At 48.7% G+C, this 18,808-nt stretch overlaps 1 protein-coding gene across 2 annotated transcripts in view; it reads right to left on the reverse strand.

Moving 5' to 3' along the window:
* Window positions 1–15,743, reverse strand: part of LOC143815564 (tetraspanin-2-like) — a 255,869-nt gene extending 240,126 nt beyond the window's left edge. For both annotated transcript variants that reach the window (XR_013223773.1, XM_077294885.1), the window contains exon 1: window positions 15,542–15,743. Coding sequence is in view for 1 of the 2 variants with exons in the window: in XM_077294885.1 (XP_077151000.1) it covers window positions 15,542–15,610 (69 nt within the window). In the remaining variant the exon portion in view is untranslated. The remainder of the gene's footprint in view (window positions 1–15,541) is intronic.
* Window positions 15,744–18,808: the final 3,065 nt, after the last annotated feature.

The following is an 18,808-nucleotide window of genomic DNA, read 5'->3' on the forward strand; positions in this document are numbered from 1 at the left end:
ACAATAAACAGGGAGAGTGCAGGGCATATGTTTACAGGGGTAGATGTGGACTGCCCTTGTAAGGGCAGGAGCTTGGGGGATAGCTTTATTGTAGCCCCATAGGGATTGACATAGGGATTGTCATCTCTTTATGAACCGGATATCTGTCTGACCGAAGAAAATCCGGTGCTCCGATGCCTGCCTTACGGAATTGGTGAGACCGTTCCTTTTTGTCAAATAGTACAATGAGCATATTTTACAGTGCATGCTGATTACTGTTTATTGTTTCTATATGCGTCTGGTGTATGGGGTCAGTTGCTGTTTTATATGGTTATACAGCTTCTTGTGGAACCCCATCTCAGATTGATTCCGCATAGATTGTCGGAAATTTTTAATCCTGTTTAGGGCCTGTCATCCTTCTAGGTCCATTATATATGGTGGTGACGTGGCCCCGTAATAAGTGTTTACTTGGGTGACTGTTTTATCTACTTTTTTATATTAAAAGTTATGTTTTATTTTTTCCACTTTTTGCTTTTTTTGTTTACTTGATCAAGCCCTAAACTGAGGTGCTGCTTCATCACTAACGGAAAACGAGGCAACAAAGCTTTTTTTCTTGGAACTTTATATTGAAATAGATTCTTGATACCATGTTTTTAGCTTCCAGAGCATTGGTGAAAACATGAGACGAAGGAACATTTTACTAAGAAAAAAAACAAAAAAAAAAACACAAGGTCCCGAGATGTGTGATCGCCTGAGGAATACGTGCAGTGACTGACATGGCGGACAGCAGCATCCTGAAGGACAATGTGATGAGCACTAACATCGCTCTCAATACACGTCTGTTAAACGGTCCTTTCAGATGCACCAGCTCAGATGACCACTGTAGAATGTGAATGCTCTGAATCTTTGTCCAGGGTGCCAAAAGAGGGTTGGGACAGACATTTGTAAATACTTAGCACCTTCCATTAGATGCTCCTGCCAGTGAATCACTAAGTGTTAAATGACAGATGGGTTTTCCTATTGTACAGTAAATGTGCAAATTGTGTCATTTTTAGTCTAAAGGCCCCGTCACACATAGCGAGATCGCTAGCGAGATCGCTGCTGAGTCACTAGTTTTGTGACGCAACAGCGACCTCAGTAGCGATCTCGCTATGTGTGACACGTACCAGCGATCAGGCCCCTGCTGCGAGATCGCTGGTCGTGTCGGAATGGCCTGGGCCGTTTTTTGATCGTTGAGGTCCCGCTGACATCGCTGAATCGGTGTGTGTGACACCGATCCAGCGATGTCTTCACTGGTAACCAGGGTAAACATCGGGTTACTAAGCGCAGGGCCGCGCTTAGTAACCCGATGTTTACCCTGGTTACCAGCGTAAATGTAAAAAAAAAAAAAACAGTACATACTCACCATCTGATGTCCGTCAGGTCCCTTGCCGTCTGCTTCCTGCTCTGACTGAGCCGCCGTACAGTGAGAGCACAGCACAGCAGTGACGTCACCGCTGCGCTCTGCTCTCACTGTACGGCGGCTCAGTCAGAGCAGGAAGCGGACGGCAAGGGACCTGACGGACACCGAAAGGCGAGTATGTACTGTTTGTTTTTTTTGGTAACCAGGGTAAACATCGGGTTACTAAGCGCGGCCCTGCGCTTAGTAACCCGATGTTTACCCTGGTTACCCGGGTGCTGCAGGGGGACTTCAGCATCGTTGAAGACAGTTTCAACAATGCCGAAGTCGTTCCCCTGATCGTTGGTCGCTGGAGAGAGCTGTCTGTGTGACAGCTCCCCAGCGACAAAACAGCGACGCTGCAGCGATCAGCATCGTTGTCTGTATCGCTGCAGCGTCGCTGTGTGTGACGGGGCCTTTAGTTGTAGATGCATTTATAAGCCGAAATCTACACAGAAATTCAGTACTTGGTGAAAAGGAGAGGATCATCTAATTCCTTAAAGGGCCACTGTCACCCCCCTCCAGCCGTTATACACTAAAAGAGCCACCTTGTGCAGCAGTAATGCTGCATTCTAACAAGGTGGCTCTTTTAGTTTTAGGTTCAAGTATACCCCAAATAAAGCTTTTTTATACTTAGCCACAATTCCTGTCTCTAGCCAGGTAGGCGGGTCCTCACTCCCCAGCTTGGCCAGCTCCTCTGCCGTCACTCACATCTTCCTGCGCTTTCGGCGCCGCCCCCTCAGCGCTGTTATTGTTTCAAATCCGGCGCCTGCGCTGTGTACTGGTGTCCTGCGCAGACGCAGTAAGCTCTGGCCGTCTGATGTAATGGCTGATACCAGAGAACAAAAGACATCCACAGAACACCAGGATGGATCTGCTGCACAGCAAATAGCTGTAGGACCTGCGATGACGTCACTGCCATGTGATTGCCCTAATCTGTGGATGTCTTTTGTTCTCTGGTATCAGCCATTACATCAGACGGCCAGAGCTTACTGCGTCTGCGCAGGACACCAGTACACAGCGCAGGCGCCGGATTTGAAACGATAACAGCGCTGAGGGGGCGGCGCCGAAAGCGCAGGAAGATGTGAGTGACGGCAGAGGAGCTGGCCAAGCTGGGGAGTGAGGACCCGCCTACCTGGCTAGAGACAGGAATTGTGGCTAAGTATAAAAACGTTTTATTTGGGGTACGCTTGAACCTAAAACTAAAAGAGCCACCTTGTTAGAATGCAGCATTACTGCTGCACAAGGTGGCTCTTTTAGTTTATAACGGCTGGAGGGGGGTGACAGTGGCCCTTTAACATTAAAGGACACTTATTTGTCAGTCAACATACATCTTTCTGATTTACTAGGTCAGCATAGGAACCCGAGGCACAGCTGTCCTGACAAGCAGGGCTGTGAAGTCGGTATGGACCGTCTATATATAATAAATTGGGTACAGTAGTTGAATGACGTACAGTACAGACCAAAAGTTTGGACACACCTTCTCATTTAAAGATTTGTCTGTATTTTCATGACTATGAAAATGCTGTGGTAGCCATGCTGGTTCAGTATGCCTTCAATTTTGAATGAAAAGCAGTCAAAGCAAAAGGTGGCTACTTTGAAGAACCTAGAATATAAGACATATTTTCAGTTGTTTCACACTTTTTTGTTAAGTATATAATTCCACATGTGTTAATTCGTAGGTTTTTTTTCATAAAAGTTTGTGAAAGTTATGAAATGTTCTAGAAATGTCTGTTCTGTTCCTGATCTAAGAATCTCGGCTTCTAGTTGAGATGAATCTGTGCTGCAGTTTACGTACATGCTCAGTAGTGACCAGTGCTGTGGAGTCAGAGTCGGAGTTGTGGAGTCAGGGAAATTAAGTAGTCGGAGGTTTGACTTACTGACTCCACAGCCCTGCTGACAAGGAGAATGAAGTGGCTGTCACTTGACAGCTGCCTTATGATCCAAGATACCAGGCACTGGTTCACGAAAAGAATGCTAAAAACAAGCATCTATAAAATTCAAACTTTCTAAAGTTCCTCTACATCCACACCCCATAACCTCTAATCCTCACAAGATGTTGTTCTTTGCCCTCTTCCTAACTGCTCCTCCCATCATCTTCATCACAATTTTTCCCCACTCATCGAACTTGCCTTACAACCCCAACAGTTCAGACCGTCTCCCACTGTTTCAAAGATTCTCACAAAGCAATAGATTGAGAGAGTCGCACATTTATGTGGTCACCTTTCCATTCTTAAAAGCGTGTAACGAATCCCCATTCTCAGGTTACCACTGGAATCCACATGTACAGATATTTATGGCATATCCCGTATGAGACAATCCCTTTAACAGTCCTTGGTGTATGTTTTTCAGTATCCATTAATTATGGATTTCTTTCTGAAGGAAGACTTTGAATCATGGCTATCTATCATTATATTAGGGCCCCCACTCACAGAATGGAACGTGGTATTCCTACTACGTCTGCACCCCATATAGTGACTCCCCTGAATATCAGTATACAAATAAAAAGGTATGGGGGCCCCCAGATATAACCATGGCACCACGGCCAAGTTATGTCTCTTCATATTCTGAAAGTAGAGATTGCTGCTAAGTGGTCAGACTGCTAAATTATGGATGCACTTTAAGTTACAGGTTTTCTTCCCGCTGTACCAATCTAACACCACTTCCATCAGTCCAATAAGTACCAAATGTATTGATGCAAAGGAACACTTCTTTGTTACTAGAAGCATTAATATTACATGATAAGAACGGTATTTGTAATGAAGTAATTTAGAATAGGCAGTATGCAACAAATAAAAAATGCATACAGTTTGGCGGTATACTAGGCGGCAATTCTCACATTTTCAAATGTTTTCTTATATTGAAGATGTAATGATGCGCAGCACTCTAATAGTGAAATCATAACTAACGCATTTCATGTTTAATTACGAAACAAAGATACATCAACTATGATGGCAAGAATCGGAAAGCAAATTGTTACCTCAATGGAAGAAAACTATTCTCATGCAAAAATTGTTGTCTCAAGAAGAATCTTTAGGAGAGACCAGCTCACTGCTCCTGGCCTCCTGCTTTGCTGGGGGTGGTGCGCCACTGAAAATTGACAGCTCGGACCAGTAGCACTATCACACCGCTGGTCCGAGCTCTGTTCCCTCCTAGGATGCTAGCAGGGGCAGGATTCGAGAAGCCCATGAAGGCTGAAGTGATCCAGCCAGCCTGCTCGTGCCGCGCTCTCCTTTCTTGAATAACTGGTCACACTGGGACTAGGCAGCGAGCTGTACACTTACAAAAATTACAGATCTCTCCGTTCTTGAAGACAAAGAGGATTTTTAATAAGACATAAATTCCAAGCTTGATTGTTTTTAAAAGCACTCTGCATTTTGTTTTTCATTTATGAACTTGGGAGAACGCCCTTAATGGATGCAAGAGATATTGATGCATTAAAAAATTGCCACAATTTCACAGGCATCATAAGCTTCTAATCAGTTTTCATAACCACCGCAGGGATCTGAAGGTCCATTTTATACTTTTCTGATCTGTTCCACAACATTTACATCCAACATCCCTAACTTTCTTTTTATTAACCTTTAAATAGTTCTTCAGACAACTTGTTCTCATAAGATAGATAATGATCTAAATAAACAATCTGAAAATCACATTGTTAAAAAATGATGTTGGGTTAAGCCCGATAACACACCAACGTGCCAGTCACTGTGTCTCCCCTCTATCTAACTAAAGGCCCCGTCTCACATAGCGAGATCGCTAGCGAGATCGCTGCTGAGTCACTAGTTTTGTGACGCAACAGCGACCTCAGTAGCGATCTCGCTATGTGTGACACGTACCAGCGATCAGGCCCCTGCTGCGAGATCGCTGGTCGTGTCGGAATGGCCTGGACCTTTTTTTGGTCGTTGAGGTCCCGTTGACATCGCTGAATCGGTGTATGTGACACCGATCCAGCGATGTCTTCACTGGTAACCAGGGTAAACATCGGGTTACTAAGCGAAGGGCCGCGCTTAGTAACCCAATGTTTACCCTGGTTACCAGCGTAAATGTAAAAAAAAACAAACAGTACATACTCACCATCTGATGTCCGTCAGGTCCCTTGCCGTCTGCTTTCTGCTCTGAGTGCCGCCGTACAGTGAGAGCGCAGCACAGCAGTGACGTCACCGCTGCGCTCTGCTCTCACTGTACGGCGGCACTCAGTCAGAGCAGGAAGCAGACGGCAAGGGACCTGACGGACACCGAAAGGCGAGTATGTACTGTTTGTTTTTTTTGGTAACCAGGGTAAACATCGGGTTACTAAGCGCGGCCCTGCGCTTAGTAACCCGATGTTTACCCTGGTTACCCAGGTGCTGCAGGGGGACTTCGGCATCGTTGAAGACAGTTTCAACGATGCCAAAGTCGTTCCCCTGATCGTTGGTCGCTGGAGAGAGCTGTCTGTGTGACAGCTCCCCAGCGACCACACAACGACTTACCAACGATCACGGCCAGGTCGTATCGCTGGTTGTGATCGTTGGTAAATCGCTATGTGAGACGGGGCCTTTACATCACTGCCTATCGTCAAGTGTAATCCATCTTTAGCAACAACGATGCCAACACAGATTACAAAAACTGGCTCCGGTTTGTTCCTGCTCTCCTATCTGTTGTATACAAGGATAACAAGGAAGTGACTTTTTGGTTCAGGACAGATAAGTTACTGGTAAATAGCAGGTGAAATGCATGCTGAGAGGGGAAAAGTTCTAGCACCTATAATACTCACAGCACACTGGTACAATGGAACCACCCACTAAAAATAATTAATGGCGAGCTACAGAATTGGAGCCGTTTCTCAACACATTAGACTAGAATATAAACCAAAAGCAGGTTTTGTGATTAAAGGCAGGAATGCGTTAATTCCAAATTTGTAGCCAATATAGAATCACATTTGCTTGTTCTCCAAATTTTTAGTATATTTGTTATCAACATCCACTCCATCTGTCTGTACCTCCACCTTTTTTTCATAGTATCTCTTCTTCAGGCTCTGTTCTTAATATTAGACAGTGTAGGACCGTCCCGATCAGGGTCAGCTTGTCGATGGTGGGATGGCTTTTATGCTATTTAAAAAAATAAAATAAAATCACATAGCACTCGTTCCAATGTTAATCTATGGGGCAGCTCCTATCATCCGTTGTTTTCTCGGCCGTATTATACGTGCGAGAGAAATCGAAGCATACTGCAATTTGCACCGTATATCGGTCGAGAAAAGCCAATGAAAGTCTATGGGTGCGAGAAAAACTCACACACCACACGGACCATCAGCGTGACTTGCGAGAAACACGCACTGGTGTCCTATAGAAAAGCCGGCAATTCAGTGCAGTGTAGAGTAATATCACACTGACAGGTTAGACTAGAATAGATAACAAATGTCTATACATAGTACAGGTAGAGAATCTATATATATAAGAGGCATCGTGATTACTCGCTAATCCCGCCCCCTGCACAGTAGCTCCGCCCCCACATCACCACACATAATCCCGCCCCCCACCACATTACCACACATAATCCGCACATCACCACACACAATCCCGCCCTCCACAAATACCGCCCCCCCACCACATCACCACACATAATCCCACCCCCCACCACATCACCACACATAATCCCGCCCCCCCACCACATTACCACACATAATCCCGCCCCCCACCACATCACCACACATAATCCCGCCCCCCCACCACATCACCACACATAATCCCGCCCCCCCACCACATCACCACACATAATCCCGCCCCCCCATCTCATTACCACACATAATCCCGCCCCCCCACCACATTACTACACATAATCCCGCCCCCCCACCACATTACCACAGATAATCCCGCCCCCCCACCACATTACCACACATAATCCCGCCCACACCACATCACCACACATAATCCAGCACCCCGCCACATCACCACACATAATCCCGCCCCCCCACATCACCACACATAATCCCGCCCCCCCACCACATCACCACACATAATCCCGCCCCCCCACACATCACCACACATAATCCCGCCCCCCCACCCCATCACCACACATAATCCCGCGCCCCCAACACATCACACATAATATCGCCCCCCCACCCTATCACCACACATAATCACGCCCCCCACCTCATTATCACACATAATCCCGCCCCCACCACATTACTACACATAATCCCGCCCCCCCACCACATTACCACACATAATCCTGCCCCCCCACCACATTACCACACATAATCCCGCCCCCCCACCCCATCACCACACATAATCCCGCCCCCCCACCCCATCACCACACATAATCCCGCCCCCCCACCCCATCACCACACATAATCCCGCCGCCCCACCCCATCACCACACATAATCCCGCCCCCTCACCACATCACCACACATAATCCTGCCGCCCCAGCACATCACCACACATAATCCCGCCCCCTCACCACATCACCACACATAATCCTGCCCTCCCACCCCATTACCACAGATAATCCCGCCTCCCACATTACCACACATAATCCTGCCCTCCCACCCCATTACCACAGGTAATCCCGCCCCCCACATTACCACACATAATCCCACCCCCCACATTACCACACATAATCCCACCCCCACCACATTACCACACATAATCCCACCCCCCCACCACATTACCACACATAATCCCGCCCTCCCACCACATCACCACACATAATCCCGCCCCCCAACACATCAACACACATAATCCCGCCCCCAACCCCATCACCACACATAATCCCACCCCCCACCCCATCACCACACATAATCCCGCCCCCCCACCCCATCACCACACATAATCCCGCCCTCCACCCCATCACCACACATAATCCCGCCCCCCCACCACATCACGACACATAATCCCGCCCTCCCACCACATCACCACACATAATCCCGCCCCCTCACCACATCACCACACATAATCCTGCCCCCACATCACCACACATAATCCTGCCCTCCCACCCCATTACCACACATAATCCCACCCGCCACATTACCACACATAATCCCACCCCCCCACCACATTACCACACATAATCCCACCCCCCCACCACATTACCACACATAATCCCGCCCCCCACCGCATTACCACAGATAATCCCGCCCCTCCGCATCACCACACATAATCCCGCCCCCCCACATCACCACACATAATCCCGCCCCCCCACATCACCACACATAATCCCCCCCACATCACCACACATAATCCCGCCTCCCACCACATCACCACACATAATCCTGCCCCCCCACCACACATAATACCGCCCCCCCACCCCATCACCACACATAATCCCACCCCCACCACATTACCACACATAATCCCGCCCCCACCACATACCACACATAATCCCGCCCCCCACATCACCACACATAATCACGCCCCCCACATCACCACACAATCTCGCCCCCCCACATCACCACACATAATCCCGCCCCCCCACATCACCACACATAATCCCGCCCCCCACATCACCACACATAATCCCGCCCCCCCACATCACCAAACATAATCCCGCCTCCCACCACATCACCACACATAATCCTGCCCCCCACCACACATAATACCGCCCCCCCACCCCATCACCACACATAATCCCGCGCCCCCACACATCACCACACATAATCCCGCCCCCCCACCCCATCACCACACATAATCCCGCGCCCCCAACACATCACACATAATATCGCCCCCCCACCCTATCACCACACATAATCACGCCCCCCACCTCATTATCACACATAATCCCGCCCCCACCACATTACTACACATAATCCCGCCCCCCCACCACATTACCACACATAATCCTGCCCCCCCACCACATTACCACACATAATCCCGCCCCCCCACCCCATCACCACACATAATCCCGCCCCCCCACCCCATCACCACACATAATCCCGCCCCCCCACCCCATCACCACACATAATCCCGCCGCCCCACCCCATCACCACACATAATCCCGCCCCCTCACCACATCACCACACATAATCCTGCCGCCCCAGCACATCACCACACATAATCCCGCCCCCTCACCACATCACCACACATAATCCTGCCCTCTCACCCCATTACCACAGATAATCCCGCCTCCCACATTACCACACATAATCCTGCCCTCCCACCCCATTACCACAGGTAATCCCGCCCCCCACATTACCACACATAATCCCACCCCCCACATTACCACACATAATCCCACCCCCACCACATTACCACACATAATCCCACCCCCCCACCACATTACCACACATAATCCCACCCAGCACATCACCACACATAATTCCACCCCCCCACCCCATCACCACACATAATCCCGCCCGCCCACCCCATCACCACACATAATCCCGCCCGCCCACCCCATCACCACACATAATCCCGCCTCCCACCACATCACCACACATAATCCTGCCCCCCACCACACATAATACCGCCCACCCCATCACCACATATAATCCCGCCCCCCCACATCACCAAACATAATCCCGCCTCCCACCACATCACCACACATAATAACGCCCCCCCACCCCATCACCACACATAATCCCGCGCCCCCAACACATCACCACACATAATCCCGCCGCCCCAGCACATCACCACACATAATCCCGCCCCCTCACCACATCACCACACATAATCCCGCCCCCACCACATCACCACACATAATCCTGCCCTCCCACCCCATTACCACAGATAATCCCACCTCCCACATTACCACACATAATCCTGCCCTCCCACCCCATTACCACAGGTAATCCCGCCCCCCACATAATCCCACCCCCCACCACATTACCACACATAATCCCGCCCCCACCACATTACCACACATAATCCCGCCCCCCCACCACATTACCACACATAATCCCGCCCCCCCACCACATTACCACACATAATCCCACCCAGCACATCACCACACATAATTCCACCCCCCCACCCCATCACCACACATAATCCCGCCTCCCACCACATCACCACACATAATCCTGCCCCCCCACAACACATAATACCGCCCCCCACCCCATCACCACACATAATCCCGCGCCCCCAACACATCACCACACATAATCCCGCCCCCCCACCCCATCACCACATAATCCCGCCCGCCCACCACATCACCACACATAATCCCGCCCGCCCACCACATCACCACACATAATAACGCCCGCCCACCCCATCACCACACATAATCCCGCCCGCCCACCCCATCACCACACATAATCCCGCCCGCCCACCCCATCACCACACATAATCCCGCCCCCCCACCACATTACCACACATAATCCCGCCCAGCACATCACCACACATAATCCCACCCCCCACCACACATAATCCCACCCCCCACCACATCACCACACATAATCCCGCCCCCCCACATCACCACACATAATCCCGCCTCCCACCACATCACCACACATAATCCCGCGCCCCCAACACATCACCACACATAATCCCGCCCCCACCCCATCACCACATAATCCCGCCCCCCCACCCCATCACCACATAATCCCGCCCCCCCACCCCATCACCACATAATCCCGCCCCCCCACCCCATCACCACATAATCCCGCCCCCCCACCCCATCACCACATAATCCCGCCCAGCACATCACCACACATAATCCCACCCCATCACCACACATAATCCCGCCTCCCACCACATCACCACATAATCCTGCCCCCCACCCCATCACCACACATAATCCCGCCCCCCAACACATCACACATAATCCCGCCCCCCCACCCCATCACCACACATAATCCCGCCCGCCCACCACATCACCACACATAATCCCGCCCGCCCACCACATCACCACACATAATCCCGCCCACCCACCACATCACCACACATAATCCCGCCCGCCCACCACATCACCACACTATTGTTATTAACTTCATTTTAAGTTAATTTACCACCTGCATAACCGCTATTGAATGTTGTCATTATTTACTATAGTTTAATCACCAGCAGCTTTAATTAGATAGCAATGAGCATGCCGAACGTTAGCTGGCTGGAAACATCTAGTATATAAATATAATTCAATTGTCGGGTTCTGTAAAATCATTGCAGAACCCGACAGGAAATGAGATATAGTTTAAATACAGTAAACCATTGGATGTCTGTCATATTTTTATATGTCCCTCACTAATAATGTTGTGTGGGTGTGTGTGTGTGTAAAATTTTGGAGCTGTAGGCGTTAAATTAAAAGGATTAATTCACGGAAAAAACTGGCAATTTTCTCCGCCAGAGTGGGAAAGCCAGTGACTGTGGGCAGATCTTAATAGCCTAGAGAGGGACCATGGTTATTGCCCCCCCCCCCCCCCGGCTAAAAACATCTACCCCCACCCACCCCAGAAAAGGAACATCTGTAAAATGCGCCTATTCAGGCCCTTAGCCTCTCTCTTCCCACTGCCCTGTAGCATTGGCATATGGGGTAATAAGGGGTTAATGTCACCTTGCCATTGTAAACTGACATTAAGCCTGGTTAATAATGGAGAGGTGTCAATAAGACACCTATCCATTATTAAGCCACTAGTCTGAAAGGGTTAAAAATACACACACACACACACACACACACACCATTTTGCAAGCCAGCGAGAATATCTCGCCATACGGATGTCACACGGATGCTTAGATGCGAGAAAATCGCTTCCTCGCACTGCACACGGATGACATACGCAACACTGTTCAGGGAACATGTGTGTGATTCTCGTCCGTGTAAAACGGACCTATTATTTATACGTTGTGTGTGACTCCAGCCTTACAATACAAGTCTATAGAAACTCCAGAGGCTTACAATGTAAAAGCCACTTCTGACTTAAGCAAAAACCTGTGCGTGATTTCTGTAACTCGTGTGAGTACGAAGCGGACTGGAGAAGCTCTGGATAATTGGAAAGACCGATCGATGAGTGTATCAAAGCACTCACACTATATTATATACGCATTTAGACTTCTTTAATAAGCCCTTGTGGAGCTGGCATTCCTTTTCCTTCTTATAGTTAATAATTCACTTCTGTTGGTAAAGACATTCCACAATATAAGTACACCATTCTTAAACATTGATTCCTATGGTATTGCATGCCTATTATGCAAGGCAGAGTGCCGCCCCTTTTGTGCTCAGCACCCTGATAACTAAAACCTTTCTGGGAAAGATTGGCATAAGAGCTAAGCCTGGATCCCATCTCTTCCCTGTTCACATGAGGTCTGTGTGGGCACATTGACAGGTGAATGATTAAGAGTTAGGGACCATCCAAAACTAAGGTACACCTTGTCATGGTTGGATGGGTTGGTGGTTGATCAAGAAATATTAGCTAAGTAACTATACAGTGCACGTACATAATGTCATATGTCAGAGCCTTACATCTAAAAGTATATGTCGAGGAATTCTCAGAGTGTATACGTCTAAAAGAAAGTTCAGCCATAATGTGGATAATGTCTCCAGACAAAATGCAAGCTTCTGGAGATTTCATTCTCCCCATTCTGTTCCCTCGTCGGTCCTGTATCCCTCTTGCTCTCTACCCTCCTTTATAGACCCTATATTCTATATTTAGACATGTTTATTTTGCATCCTCCCTAACGCTCTCATCTCACATCTCTTCTTGATGACACTATTTCCATCTTTAACCCTGCCATGACTGTTTATCAGCCGCTCCTCAGCAGTTGTGACCTCAGCTGTCCTCTCGCTGCGCGTCCCTCAGTTGTCGCTGTCCTTCTAGCCTTCTCCCCATCTGCCGGTGTTCTTCTTTATCCATGTGGCTTGTGTTCACAATGCCTCACCCCTAGTCAGGTCGTTGGGACCACAAATCTGTCATCTTATGAACTACATTAATTCTCAAGAATAGAAACATTTCAATCCTTCCAGATAAATTTCTCTTGCATTCTATTCAACGGGTATTCCTCATCTCGTAAGAGGAAAGCTACCACTGTGTGATGAACATCTCCCAAAAAGGAAGGGGCTCCTTGAAGTTTCCCCTGCACAGTTCAGCAGCTAGTTTATGTTTATATATTATTTATGTTACAGTTTGTTATTTATGTAAAAAACTCACTTATGTAAATAAAGATCTCACAATGAAAACTGCTTAGGTTATTAAATGCATATCTTAGAGCAGATGGAGCTGGTGTACTTAGTTTGAAAATCCATATTCATATAACACTTTTTCTACGTTTTTCTCCAGGATACTAAAATAAGCATTAAGCTGGTGAGCTCTAGCTGGACTCACAAAATGTTCCTCTTAAAACCACGATTTTTAAATATATACTGACATGGATTTTCAAAGTAACTACACCAACCTTAGCAGGTCTAAGACTTTAAAAAAAAAAATCTTAACAGTTTATATTGTGAAATTTGGAAAATGTCAGCTCCGTCATATACAGCACCAACATCACTGGAATGGCGCCGGTCCAGGAGGTGTGTAAATGCTGTTTTATTTTACATGGGGCACTGTAGGATTCAAGAACAAACTGTCCAAGTAGTGGACAACACCTCTAATTCTATTTTCTTACATTGGAAATGTAAACACATCATTTCAAGACTGGAACATTCTTGATTACTTCCAGAGGCTGAAGAGATGGAAAATGTATCCACAGTCCTCTGGACTCCCGGCTGATACATTTTTGCATACACCGATACAATGTAGTAATATTTTAGCTACTAAAGGTATATGAATTTTCAATTTTTTTCCTGTATTGCCCTATCACACTGTGTTCTTTCCCATGTTCGGTAGCCCCGTCTGGGTTTATGTTCAAATCCTCCGCAAAACTGGATTTGCGCGAATGCATCGGCGGTATCATTGACTAGAATGGAGCAGATGGAGTCAGCGTGTGCTCTGTCACGCCTCATATTCTGCCATAAACTCCTATGGGAGGCAAACAGCAAGATGAAATAAACTACGCCAAACTGTCCCCCTCCAATAGGTACTTATACACTTGTAAATGATGGACGACAGAAACAGTGACTCCACGCACATTGTGGATTTAATGTGGATTTTCCCTGCATATCCACAGCAATTCCACATCATTGCCTCTGTACAAATCTTACCTGTGGATTTTGTCACTTTTTCACTCAATGCATTGCAAAGGGGTAAATTCAGCAATGGCTTCTACATAAAGAATTGACATGCTGCTAATTTTACTACCTGCACCACAGGTCACTTTACACTGCAGATCGTACAGGAAATTTCATATGCTTAGATGATATTGTGTGTGTGCTGCGGATTCTCCATACACAACTCTGCACCAAAAACATACACTGTGCGCATTATCCGTAAGGCTGGGCTCATGTTAGTCCTTTTACATTCCGTGTTTCCCTTCCGTTTCAGAAGCAAAATATAACTGAATGTTCAGCAACCTGTGGAACTCAACTTCTGGTAGAAATAGCCTCTTTGTGGTAGATCAGCTCCGTTCCAGTCAGTTTCCTTTTTTTTTTTTAGTGGATTACTAGTGAAAAAAACTGTACGGAGAGATCGGATCCTTAACATTAAGCGGCTCTGGACGGAGAGTTTTATGGTTATCCGCTTTGCTTTCCCTTTTTCTTTTATAAAGTAAAAAATTAGTTTAAAGGTGTGAAAATATCCTGACATGAAACCTGAGCCCGAGACTTCTGTGTGGATGAGCTATAGTGGGCACGATGGTCACCACAAATAACCCTGTATTATCAGAGGCGCCCACATCTGGATGATAAGAGGGTAAAGCCCACACCTATATACCTGATGGGGCATGCCCTGGGAGTGGGCACCTCTGCAGGCAGGAGAGGAACCCTTCATGTGGGCACTGCAGGACCCCACTAAATCCAGAAGGCGCTGCTCACACGCCATGCTCCGATTACTGTCTTATAGTACATACATTTATATAGTTAGAGGGACCAACAACGTCTCTTCCAGAACACACAGCGCCCATAGACTTGGCTGTTCAGCAGCACAACCACAGGACAGGTGTCCACATGTTACAGGATGTCAGACCCGCAGGACATAACTAGTGATGCCAGCAGCCATGGTCCATGAGGTGGAGCCGCCCCCTGTCCTGAGCCCTCATCCCCATCCACCTGCCGCTGCGGGCACCGTGCCGCTCCTCCTGCCTTACACCCGCAGCCTCACCCTCCGCTCCGCCGCCTCTTACCAGGAAGATGAGGTTGAAGGTGAGCAGCAGGTACTTGACACATTGCATGGAGCCGCTGAGTGTCCCCATCCCGGCTGCAGCGCCGACCAGCAACAGATGTCACCGCAGCGAACCTCCGACGTCTCAGTGCAGGGGAGCCCCGCCTAGCGACGCCCTGACCACGCCCACAAATAAACTTTCCCGCCCTTTGGGGGACGCACTCGGTGTCTCCTCTCTGGTGGGTGCCTATAATACGCTGCTGTTGGAGAAGCCACGCCCCCAGGGGCGGGGAATACTGAATGACGGGAAGGAGACAGAGAACCACTGTGCAGAGAGCCGTACGGACGGCTGACATGGCGAGTTCTCTGTACACACTCCTGCACTGCTGCGCTTATTGTGAGGGACCTGTACAGCTGATGTGTGTGCCATAGTGACCACTATAAGGTGTGAGACACCGGCTGCATGCAGCACTATGAGGTGTGAGACACAGGCTGCATGCAGTAATATGAGGTGTGAGACACAGGCTGCATGCAGTAATATGAGGTGAGAGACACAAGCTGCATGCAGCAATATGAGGTGTAAGACACGGGCTGCATGCAGCAATATGAGGTGTGAGACACAGGCTGCATGCAGCAATATGAGGTGAGAGACACAGGCTGCATGCAGCAATATGAGGTGAGAGACAGGCTGCATGCAGCAATATGAGGTGAGAGACACAGGCTGCATGCAGGAATATGAGGTGAGAGACACAGGCTGCATGCAGCAATATGAGGTGTGAGACACAGGCTGCATGCAGCAATATGAGGTGAGAGACAGACTGCATGCAGCAATATGAGGTGAGAGACAGGCTGCATGCAGCAATATGATGTGTGAGACACAGGCTGCATGCAGCAATATGAGGTGTGAGACACAGGCTGTATGCAGGAATATGAGGTGAGAGACACAGGCTGCATGCAGCAATATGAGGTGAGAGACACAGGCTGCATGCAGCAATATGAGGTGAGAGACACAGGCTGCATGCAGCAATATGAGGTGTGAGACACAGGCTGCATGCAGTAATATGAGGTGAGAGACACAGGCTGCATGCAGCAATATGAGGTGAGAGACACAGGCTGCATGCAGTAATATGAGGTGAGAGACACAGGCTGCATGCAGTAATATGAGGTGAGAGACACAGGCTGCATGCAGTAATATGAGGTGAGAGACACAGGCTGCATGCAGCAATATGAGGTGAGAGACACAGGCTGCATGCAGCAATATGAGGTGAGAGACACAGGCTGCATGCAGCAATATGAGGTGTGAGACACAGGCTGCATGCAGCAATATGAGGTGAGAGACACAGGCTGCATGCAGTAATATGAGGTGAGAGACACAGGCTGCATGCAGTAATATGAGGTGAGAGACACAGGCTGCATGCAGCAATATGAGGTGAGAGACACAGGCTGCATGCAGCAATATGAGGTGTGAGACACCGGCTGCATGCAGCAATATGAGGTGTGAGACACAGGCTGCATGCAGCAATATGAGGTGAGAGACACAGGCTGCATGCAGCAATATGAGGTGAGAGACAGGCTGCATGCAGCAATATGAGGTGTGAGACACAGGCTGCATGCAGCAATATGAGGTGAGAGACAGACTGCATGCAGCAATATGAGGTGAGAGACAGGCTGCATGCAGCAATATGATGTGTGAGACACAGGCTGCATGCAGCAATATGAGGTGTGAGACACAGGCTGTATGCAGGAATATGAGGTGAGAGACACAGGCTGCATGCAGCAATATGAGGTGAGAGACACAGGCTGCATGCAGCAATATGAGGTGAGAGACACAGGCTGCATGCAGCAATATGAGGTGTGAGACACAGGCTGCATGCAGTAATATGAGGTGAGAGACACAGGCTGCATGCAGCAATATGAGGTGAGAGACACAGGCTGCATGCAGCAATATGAGGTGAGAGACACAGGCTGCATGCAGCAATATGAGGTGAGAGACACAGGCTGCATGCAGCAATATGAGGTGTGAGACACAGGCTGTATGCAGCAATATGAGGTGAGAGACACAGGCTGTATGCAGCAATATGAGGTGTGAGACACAGGCTGTATGCAGCAATATGAGGTGTGAGACACAGGCTGCATGCAGCAATATGAGGTGTGAGGCACAGGTTGCATGCAGCAATATGAGGTGTGAGACACAGGCTGCATGCAGCAATATGAGGTGTGAGACACAGGCTGCATGCAGTAATATGAGGTGTGAGACACAGGCTGCATGCAGTAATATGAGGTGAGAGACACAGGCTGCATGCAGCAATATGAGGTGTAAGACACGGGCTGCATGCAGCAATATGAGGTGTGAGACACAGGCTGCATGCAGTAATATGAGGTGAGAGACACAGGCTGCATGCAGTAATATGAGGTGAGAGACACAGGCTGCATGCAGCAATATGAGGTGAGAGACACAGGCTGCATGCAGCAATATGAGGTGTGAGACACCGGCTGCATGCAGCAATATGAGGTGTGAGACACAGGCTGCATGCAGCAATATGAGGTGAGAGACACAGGCTGCATGCAGCAATATGAGGTGAGAGACAGGCTGCATGCAGCAATATGAGGTGTGAGACACAGGCTGCATGCAGCAATATGAGGTGAGAGACAGACTGCATGCAGCAATATGAGGTGAGAGACAGGCTGCATGCAGCAATATGATGTGTGAGACACAGGCTGCATGCAGCAATATGAGGTGTGAGACACAGGCTGTATGCAGGAATATGAGGTGAGAGACACAGGCTGCATGCAGCAATATGAGGTGAGAGACACAGGCTGCATGCAGCAATATGAGGTGAGAGACACAGGCTGCATGCAGCAATATGAGGTGTGAGACACAGGCTGCATGCAGTAATATGAGGTGAGAGACACAGGCTGCATGCAGCAATATGAGGTGAGAGACACAGGCTGCATGCAGCAATATGAGGTGAGAGACACAGGCTGCATGCAGCAATATGAGGTGAGAGACACAGGCTGCATGCAGCAATATGAGGTGTGAGACACAGGCTGTATGCAGCAATATGAGGTGAGAGACACAGGCTGTATGCAGCAATATGAGGTGAGAGACACAGGCTGCATGCAGCAATATAAGGTGTGAGACACAGGTTGCATGCAGCAATATGAGGTGTGAGACACAGGCTGCATGCAGTAATATGAGGTGTGAGACACAGGCTGCATGCAGCAATATGAGGTGTGAGACACAGGCTGCATGCAGCAATATGAGGTGAGAGACACAGGCTGCATGCAG

Source organism: Ranitomeya variabilis, chromosome 3 (assembly GCF_051348905.1).
Source record: "Ranitomeya variabilis isolate aRanVar5 chromosome 3, aRanVar5.hap1, whole genome shotgun sequence".
Lineage (NCBI taxonomy): Eukaryota > Metazoa > Chordata > Amphibia > Anura > Dendrobatidae > Ranitomeya > Ranitomeya variabilis.